The sequence below is a fragment of the Zeus faber genome, assembly GCF_960531495.2.
Source record: "Zeus faber genome assembly, chromosome: 19".
Lineage (NCBI taxonomy): Eukaryota > Metazoa > Chordata > Actinopteri > Zeiformes > Zeidae > Zeus > Zeus faber.
This window is the reverse complement of record NC_137206.1, coordinates 4,917,189-4,927,188: the sequence shown is the minus strand read 5'-3', so window position 1 is coordinate 4,927,188 and position 10,000 is coordinate 4,917,189. Positions and strand designations below refer to the sequence as shown.

Here is a 10,000-nt window from a genome sequence, read left to right as displayed (position 1 = left end):
TCCTTTTATCGTGTGTGTGTGTGTGTTGGAATGTGTTGTTTTAGCCTGTTGAATTCAGTGTTGACCTTTGGCTGTTTCACACACACACTGTTTCACAACTGAAAGCACCCCCCCCCACTCACCACCCTCCATAGGAGTCGTTAGCTTAGCCTGTTAGCTAACCCACAAACTCACATGATGGGATGGAAGTCGCGTCACCGTGGCGACCAGGGGGCTATAGCAGCCGCTGTTAGCATGACAATAGAGTGGAATGCTGTGTGTGTGTGTGTGTGTGTGTGTGTGATAATTAGGTATAACACTCACACCCCGTCTGTCTCTTCCCATCATCCCCTGGGGTGTCGTGTCCTCACCCACGTGTGTGTGTGTGTGTGCGCGTGCGTTTGAGTGTTTGTGTGCGTGCGTGTGTGTGCGTTTGAGTGTGTGTGTGTGTGTCTGTGTTTGAGTGTGTGTGCATGTGTGTGTGTTTGAGTATGTGTGTGTGCGTTGGAGTGTGTGTGTGTGTGTGTGTGTGTGTGTTTCAGTGTGAGTGTGTGTGCGTTTGAGTGTTAGTGTGTGTGTGTGTGTGTCTGCGTTTGAGTGTGTGTTTGCGTGCGTGTGTGTTTCAGTGTGTGTGTGTGCGTTTGAGTGTGTGCGTGCGTTTGAGTTTGTGTTTGTGCGTGTGTGCGTTTGAGTGTGTGTTTGTGTGTTTGAGTGTGTGTGTGTGCATTTCAGTGTGTGTGCCTTTGAGTGTCTGCGATTGAGGGTGTGTGTGTGTGTTTGAGTGTGTTTGAGCGTTTGAGTGCGTGTGTGTGTGCGTGTGTGCATTCGGGTGTGTATTTGTGTTTGTGTGTCTGTGGCACGGTGCATTGCACTGCTGCCTCACAGCAAGAAGGTCCTGGGTTCGATTCCCACCTGGGGCGCTGTTGGCACCGTGCTCCGGTGGGTTATCTCCCAAACAGGAGCCTTTCTGTGTGGAGTTTGCATGTTCTCCCCGTGCTCACATGGGGTTTCCTCCACCTAACATCAGTAAGGACCCCCACCCAAAACATGCACATCAGGGTCTGACCAGCGATGGACACTTGGTACCAGGTCCCCGGGCGTCGTTGAACGCTGCCCACTGCTCCTGGCTGCCCCCCCCCGGAGGAAGGACAAGCCAGGATGGGTCAAATGCAGAGGAGCCATTTCACCAGCACCACCCAAAGCATGTGGTGTGTGTGTGTGTGTGTGTGTGTGTGTGTGTGTGTGTGTGTGTATATACTCTATATGCATGTGTTGTAGTGAGTGTGTGCATTTGGGTCATGTGACAAATACAGATTAGTAATTCTTCTTCTTGAGTGTGTGAGCGTGTGTGTGTGTTCCTTTGAGTGTGTTTGAGCATTTCAGTCTGTGTGTGTTTCAGTGTGTGTGGGTTTGAGTGTGTGTTTGAGTGTGTGTGTGTGCGCGTGTGTTCGTTTGCGTGTGAGTGTGTGTGTGTGCGTTTGGGTGTGAGTGTGTGTGCATGTGTGTGTGTTTGAATGTGTGAGTCTAACCCCAGTTATTACATTTCACTGCATATATGTATGGAAGTATGTATATGTATGTGACAAATAAAAATCTTGAATCTTGAATCTTGAACCCTGTAGTACCAGTCTTAATATGTTGTTATAACAGTAATATTGTATTATAATAAATATACATATAATAATAAACTAATATTATAGTAATATTAGTAATATTATAATATTACTGTTATAACAACATATTAACACTGTTACTACAGAGTCTGTGTTAGGATATTAACACTGTTATAACAACGTTATAAAACGTTATAACAGTGTTACTGTTATAAAAGTGGGGGTGGTAGCTCAGGCGGTAGAGCTGGTGGTCTAGTGATCTAAAGGTTGCTGGTTGGATCCCAGGCTCCTCCTGCTAGCATGCTGTAGTGTCCTTGAGCAAGACACTTAACCCCTAATTGCTCCTGATGGCTGCGTCCGTCGGTGTTTGAATAATTGTAAGTCGCTTTGGATAAAAGCGTCTGATCAATGTAATGTAATGTATATGTAATGTAATGTAATGTAATGTAATGAAATGTAATGTATATGTAATGTAATGTAATGAAATGTAATGAAATGTAATGTAATGTAATGTAATGTAAAAAGTGTTGAGCTCCCCCCCCTCCCTCCCGTGGGGCCTCGTGTGGGACCAGGAGCCACATGGTGAGAAACCGATCACACAGATCAATACGACACAAAGCTGATCAATACCAATGAAATGTGATCAATATGTGAAGCCTCCGTAGAGACCCGGGTCCGAACCCCCTCTGCCGCGTCTACTGGGAGCACACTCAAGCTGCTGCCTCATCAACTGACTGATCCACATTCTGCAAAGTATTTGCATCACGTGTTCAAAGTGTATCTCGTATATAACGTGTATCCAAGGTATTTGAAAGTATTTGAAAGTATTTGAAAGTTCTTCCCCTCACCTCTCTGCTGAGCCGCAGCGCAGGTCGCACCGAGCAGCAGAAGAGCCGCGACACCGAGGAACCGCATCCCTGCCCCGGCAGAGCTCCGAGCCAGGAGCCGCTGAGCTGCAGGAGAACCAGGAGGAGCCAGAGGGTGGAGGAGAACCAGGGGGAGCCAGAGGGTGGAGGAGAACCAGGGGGAGCCAGGGGGGTGGAGGAGAACCAGGGGGAACCAGGAGGAACCAGGAGGAACCAGGAGGAGACTGGACTCTGAGTTCTGGGTCTAAATCCAAATGAACTTTTCCAAAGCAAATGGGGAAGAAAATCCCCCCTCCTCCCCCCCCCCTCTCTCTCTTCTCTCTCTCTTCTCTCTCTCCTCTCTCTCTCTCTCTCTCTCTCTCTCTCTCTCTCTCTCTCCCTCTCTCTCTCCCCCCCCCCCCCCTCACTCTCTCTCTCTCTCTCTCTCTCTCTCTCTCTCTCTCTCTCTCTCTCTCTCTCTCTCTCTCTCTCTCCTCTCTCTCTCCTCTCTCTCTCTCTCTCCTCTTTCATTCAGACTTTTGTCTTCTACAGCAGAGTGCTGGGGGGGGGGGGTGTCCTGGATTCCTGATTGGTCACCCCCCTCCCCCTCCTCTTTCACCCCCCCCCCCCCTCCCCCTTCATCCCCCTGTCCCATTTACCTCCCCCTCCACCCTCACCCCCCTCCACCCTCCTCCACTCACCCCTCTCCATTCTCATGCAAGTCAAAGCAAACTTGATTGAAACTTTATTGAAAACTTTATTAAAACGTGATTGAAACTTTATTGACACTTTATTGACACTTGATTGAAACTTTATTGACACTTTATTGAAACGTTATCGAAGGCTCTTCCTGGACGATGTGACTCTATATCAATATGAAAACTGAAGGTTGTTTATGGTTTGAGTGGAGTGATCAGTCCTGTGTCCTGCGTGTGGACCCGCCCCGCCCCGCCTCCGTCAGTTGTGTCTGTGTTTTTATCTCCGAGGCCGAAGACGCTGACGGAGACAAAACAAGGAACCGGAAAGATCCGGTTGATACAGAGAACCTCCAGGTGCTGTCATGAGGAACCAGGAGAGGAGGAGTGAGGAGGACTCAGTACAACCAGTATAACCAGTATAACCAGTACAACTGAATCAGTATAACCCTTATAACCAGTATAAACAGTATAACCTGTACAAACAGTACAACCAGTATAACCAGTACAACTGAATCAGTATAACCCTTATAACCAGTATAAACAGTATAACCTGTACAAACAGTACAACCAGTATAACCAGTACAACCAGTACAACCAGTATAATCAGTACAACCAGTACAGCCAGCACAACCAGTATAACCAGTACAACCAATACAGCCAGTACAACCAGTATAACCAGTACAGCCAGTACAGTCAGCACAACCAGAATAACCAGCACAACCAGTATATAGTAAATTACATTTCACTGCATATATGTGTATATGGGTAAATGTATGTGACAAATAAAAAATCTTGAATCTTGAATCTTGAATCAGTACAACCAGTACAACCAGCACAACCAGTACAACCAGTACAACCAGTACAACCAGTATTACCTGTACAACCAGTACAACCAGTACAACCAGTAGAAGCAGTATAAGCAGTGGGTTGGGGGCGCCGCTAGGGGGCGCTAACAAGCACCAGTCGCTGGGTTTCTCACGACCGACGTTGCTCTGAAGCGTTTCCTACAAAGGCACCAGCTGTGACGGTGCAGTCACAGCTGGTGGTCACCCCCTGCGGTTCAGTGCTCACGTGGAGGAACCAGGTGCACGTCAGGTGCTTCCCGTCCATTCCACATCTGCACCGACGAGCGCCGTGATTGGACGGAGGGGCGATGACTTATGATCGATTTTCTGTAAGACCACGCCCCTATTCAGATTCGGGGGGTTAATCGTGGCGGCCATATTGTTTATGTGGTACTTCAGCGTTTGTAATAATTGTGTTGATCTCGCTCCTGATGGCGTCGTGTTGCTTTGGTGCAAAAACAAAACCAACTGTTTTTCGTAAATTAAAAATGGCGTACGATGGAAGTGGGCGGGGTTGACTGCACCCCGCCAGCAGCTCTCTGCACGTGCACCACCTTGGTGCCACACAGTTCTGTACAAGTCGGACTAGAGGTGCAGGAGTTGACCCGGAAAATGTTTTGACGCTCACAGCGCCACCATCGAGCCGAACTCTAACATTTCCAACTGAATATTTTGACATTTTCTACGTTTTATTTTCTCTCATTTGCCTTTTGGAACAAATATTTCTGAGCAGAGAAGAGATTTTACTAATTGTCATTGCACAGCGCGCAGCCAAGACATAGAGCGACGCCCGTGAGCAGCAGGGGTGTCTTGCTCAAGGACTACTACCGAACTACTTTGATGGTCATATATATATATATATATATATATATACATAATGTGTTATATATTCTCCAGTCTACCCAGAATGCACTGCAGTACACACAGCGGCAACGTCGACAAAGTTACACAACAACAACAACAACAACACACTTCAACACAATTCTTGAATCAATCCTTTTCAAGAACGTATTTTCAAACTTCAACGTGTTTTTTTTTCCTTTTGTGAAACTAAAAGTATTTAAACTATTCCAAAGGATGGATGACATGGAGCCTTTCACTGTGGTGTGGGGTTGGTGTGGTTTGAGCAGCTACACCTGACCTGGATCTAGGTGATTGGGATCAGAGGGGCTGCATGCCGGTTGCTCGCTGGTTGGTCTAAAGAGCAGCAGGTAAGACCCCCACCCCCACTCAGGAGAGGAGCCCTGTCATGACACATGTCTATGTCTGCACCTGGCTTGTTCCAACTGACCCACTCTCTTCAATAAACTGGTGTTTACAACCCATCGTCTTCTGTGTCTCCGTGCCGGACGGCCCTGAAAACATCACTTGGGTGGCACGTGGGAGGCGAAACTGCCACACTGGCACTTGAGCAGGGACTCTCCGGAACGGGGAAGGAACACAAAGGGGCCGTCCCAAGACGCCCTGGAGCCACCAGCGGGTCAACGGGCGGCCCCAGCACCACCCCTCTCCCGACCGGCAGCAACGGCACCCGGGGTGTCCGGGCGGAGGACCAGGGGAGAAGCAGGTGCAGCAACCACCACGGGTAATCGCTTGCAGCTAGCTCCTCCACCCAGCAGCCACCGCCGGGACCATCCAGCCAGGCCATTCCTCCATGCAGCCCCCGCAAAAGCCAAATACAGCCAAGCCTTCACCAGCCATGCTCGTTGGTTGGTCTCACGAGCAGCAGGTAAAACCCCCGTCCCCACACTCACTCAGGAGAGGAGCCCTGTCATGACGTGTTCTATCTGCTCCTGGCTTGCTGCACCTGGCCCCCTCTCTACAATAAACTGGTGTTAACAACCCCCCGTCGTCTGTGTCTCTGTGCCGGAGGGCCCTGAAACGTTCACTTGAAAACATTGTTGTTTAAAGGTGCAGTGTGTAGAATTTGGCAGAAATTGAATATTATATTGATAAGTATCTTTTAATTAGTGTATAATCCTATGAAAATAAGAATAGTTGTGGTTTATGGTTCTACAGTAGCCCAGAAGGGACAAACATTAGCTCCGGAGAGGGACTTTCGCACTTTTGGTGTATCTTGGCGGCACATGAAGGCCACCGTAGCTTCTCCTACGTCATCGTAAATGGAGGCGTGAGGGGAGTTCATTTGTTGTGGTCTGCAACCTCACTACTCGATGTCACGAAATTCTACACACTGCAAAACACCTGCAAAGTAGCTGTAAAGTACATGTTAAATACGTGTTGAATATCTGTTAAATATATGAAATGATCAATACATCTGATCATTTAATTGTGATAGATTCAGAAAACACACACACACACACACACACACACACGCACACACACACACACACACACAGTGTTCTAAGCTGCTCTGCACCTCCCTCTAGTGGACAGAAAACCAAACTACACAGAAAAAAATAGAATATCAGAAAATGATAATCAATTACTTTGTACCTGAAATGAATTATATAATATTAACCAATAATATATCAATGCACATTAAATTACATTCATATATATTAATATAAAACTGCTGCTTTGGTAGTAGTAATACTTCCTCACAAATAACTAGACTGCATACTAATACATGGAAGTACACTGGGATATATCAAAGTACATGGTAGTACACTGGGATACATCAAAGTACACAAAAGTACACTGGGATATATGAATGTACATGTAAGTAAACTGGGATATATCAAAGTACATGGTAGTACTTTGAGACTTTCTTTCCTATATTAATTAATCTCAAAATAAACTTGAATAATGATCAAAATCCAAAGGTGATCGTCACCGGACATGAACATGATCAATAATAATCAAATCAACTGGTTCTGTCAGAGGGGTGTGGCCTATTATCAATGAACCAATCAGCTGCAGCTGTGTTGTAGCGGCACTGTCAGAGGGTGGAGGGCTTCAGGAGGAGGTGGAGGTGGACTCCTCCTCCACCAGTAAAAGGCAGACTGCAGCACTGTGTATATTTATATTTGTTTTAATACTTTTCGTACAATATAAATAAAAGGTTCGATAAACAATCGGGTACAGAGTTGCAACGTGAAAATATCGTCCAGCACATCTTCATCTGGTTCTGTGGGAGGACCTGGAGAACCTAGAGAACATGGGGGACCTGGACCGGGTCCAGAACGTGTTTGGCAGCAGGTCAACTGAGCTGTTTAAATTCATGGGAACCAGGAGGAAACACCTGGAACCAACTAGAACCAGGAGGAGCCACCTGGGGGAACCATCTGGAACCAGGAGGAACCACCTTGAACCATCTGGAACCAGGAGGAACCATCTGGAACCAGGAGGAACCACCTTGAACCAGGAGGAACCATCTGGAACCAGGAGCAACCTCCTAAAACCATCTGGAACCAGGAGGAACCACCTTGAACCAGGAGGAACCATCTGGAACCAGGACTCCTCCTCAACCAGTAAAAGGCAGACTGCAGTACTGTGTATATTTATATTTGTTTTAATACTTTTTGTACAATATAAATAAAAGGTTCGATAAACAATCGGGTACAGAGTTGCAACGTGAAAATATCGTCCAGCACATCTTCATCTGGTTCTGTGGGAGGACCTGGAGAACCTGGAACCTGGTCCAGAACATGTTTGGCAGCAGGTCAACTGAGCTGTTTCAGTTCTGCCTTTACACTGAATCTGACAAACACAGCGTTTCCTGTGATAAGCCCCGCCCACCACGATAAGCCCCGCCCCTCTGCCTTAACCCCGCCCTCCATGATAAGCTCCTCCTCCATCAAAGTTTGAAGCTTTAAACCTACATTCAATAAACTGGGGGGGGGGGGTCAGTGTACTGGCGGCTTTAGCATTAGCATTAGCATTATCTTGTTCTCCTTCTGTGATGCTCTGCAGACCTTGATCCAGGCTTTAAAACACCTCCTGCAGGTCTGTAGGTGGAACCTTCCAGAAGGTTCCTGAACGGGACCGGATGATTGTCTCTCTCTCTCTGTGCTTCACAACAAAAACAACAACAACAACAACAACAACAACGATAACAATAATAATAATAATAATAATAATAATAATAATTTCAGACAGAATAAATAGAGTTCTGTGTCTTGTGCTGCATTCTGTACATATCAACACCTCAAAAGAACCAGGAGGAACCATCTGGAACCAGAAGCAACCATCTGGAACCGGGAGGAACCACTTAGAACCATCTGGAAACAGGAGGAACAAGGAGGAACCAACTGGAACCAGGAGGAACCACCTGGAACCAGGAGGAACCATCTGGAACCAGGAGGAACCATCTGGAACCAGGAGGAACCACCTGGAACCAGGGGGAAACATCTGGAACCACGAGGAACCACCTGGAACCAACTGGAACCAGGAGGAACCACCTGGAACCAACTGGAACCAGGAGGAACAGCCTGGAACCAACTGGAACCAGGAGGAACCACCTGGAACCAACTGGAACCTGGAGGAACCACCTGGAACCAGGGGGAACCACTTAATACCATCTGGAAACAGGAGGAACCACCTGGAACCAACTGGAACCTTGAGGAACCACCTGGAACCACCTGGAACCAGGGGGAACCACCTGGAACCAACTGGAACCACCTGGAACCACCTTGAACCAGGGGGAACCACTTAATACCATCTGGAAACAGGAGGAACCACCTGGAACCAACTGGAACCTGGAGGAACCACCTGGAACCACCTGGAACCAGGGGGAACCAGGAGGCTTTGGGGGTGTCGCTGCTGTGGGTCACTATGGTAACAGACTGTAATCAAACACCTTTCTCTGTTTACAGCGGATCCCCGTGGTAACGCAGTAACAACCCTGACGTGACAACATCTCGTCTCCATGACGACAGAGTCCAGATGTTTCAGCCTCTGGATGGAACAGAATAATTACAATAAAAATAAAAAGTCATAAAAATAGAAAAACAGTGTTTGGGAGAAATAGTGTGTGTGTGTGTTTATGTACAGGCATGTACAGTGTGTGTGTGTGTGTGTGTGTGTGTGTGTGTGTGTGTGTGTGTGACAAGGCAGTGCAAATAGTCCGTCCCCTTCCTCACATCTTCATCTGAGTCTTCCTCCCATAGTTTCAAGAGGAGGAGGGAAGAGGAGGAGAGGAGGAGGGATGAAGGTGGAGGAGGGATGAAGGTGGAGGAGGGATGAAGGTGGAGTGTGCTCTCTAAGTGGAGTTGAGATATTCCAGAGCGACTTCATAGCAGAACTTGTACTGCTCCTGCAGAGAAACGAGAAACACAATATTAGAATGTGTACTTAAGTGTGTACTCCTAAAGCTGGAACTCAAAGTCAGTACACACACCAGACAACAGGGGATGCAGGACGGGTGGGGTGTCAGCTAAGTGGGTGGGGGCGATCTGACTGCCGCGCTCCCGCCCTGGTGCACTGTCCTCCTACCACCTCAGAACACAAACACACCCAACAAGCTGACTGCAAACAACAGGCCAGAGCAGGCTCTGCGGCGCGGGCGGAGGCTCTAGGAGGAGGTCCGGCGGCGCGGGCGGAGGCTCTAGGAGGAGGTCCGGCGGCGCAGGCGGAGGCTCTAGGAGGAGGTCCGGCGGCGCGGGCGGAGGCTGCGAGTTGTTCAGGTGAGACATCTTGGATGAATCGCACCTCCACAGCCCGCAATTTCTACTGCATCCACAAGCAACACACATTCAGGGGCGGGGTTTCCAGCGTGGGCGGGCGCTGGAGGGTTGACGTAGGGGCGTGTCGGCGTGACCGCGTGGGCACCCTGCCGGCCGCGCTGGGGTCCCGGTGGCGGGTGAATTCCGACCTGCTACGACCCCGCGGGGCTGCAGTAAGCACCGCCCGCAGACTGGGCTGCAGAAAGCACCTCAGTTGGTTACTGAGGTCGTCAGGAGACTCGGCAGTGGAGTGGAGGAGATGTTCTGATCCCAGAACACTCCCTGCCTGCTTCACCAGGGGGCGTAGCAGTAGGTTTAGGAGTTCCTCAAAGTGTCTTGCCCCTCATCCTGTTGATGGCAGCCTGGTGTCCTGGTGCTGAAGCACTCCTCCAG

General features: G+C 48.6%; 1 protein-coding gene across 3 annotated transcripts in view; it reads right to left on the bottom strand.

Annotated features, from left to right (window-relative positions):
* Positions 1-7,435: 7,435 nt before the first annotated feature.
* Positions 7,436-10,000, bottom strand: part of LOC307244880 (receptor-type tyrosine-protein phosphatase mu-like) — a 103,945-nt gene continuing 101,380 nt past the window's right edge. For 2 of the 3 annotated variants that reach the window (XM_080020249.1, XM_080020250.1), the window contains one exon: positions 7,436-9,198. In XM_080020249.1, coding sequence (XP_079876375.1) covers positions 9,145-9,198 — 54 coding nt within the window. In that variant the 3' untranslated portion in view covers positions 7,436-9,144. The remainder of the gene's footprint in view (positions 9,199-10,000) is intronic. The other variant, XR_013844662.1, reaches the window with a different exon arrangement.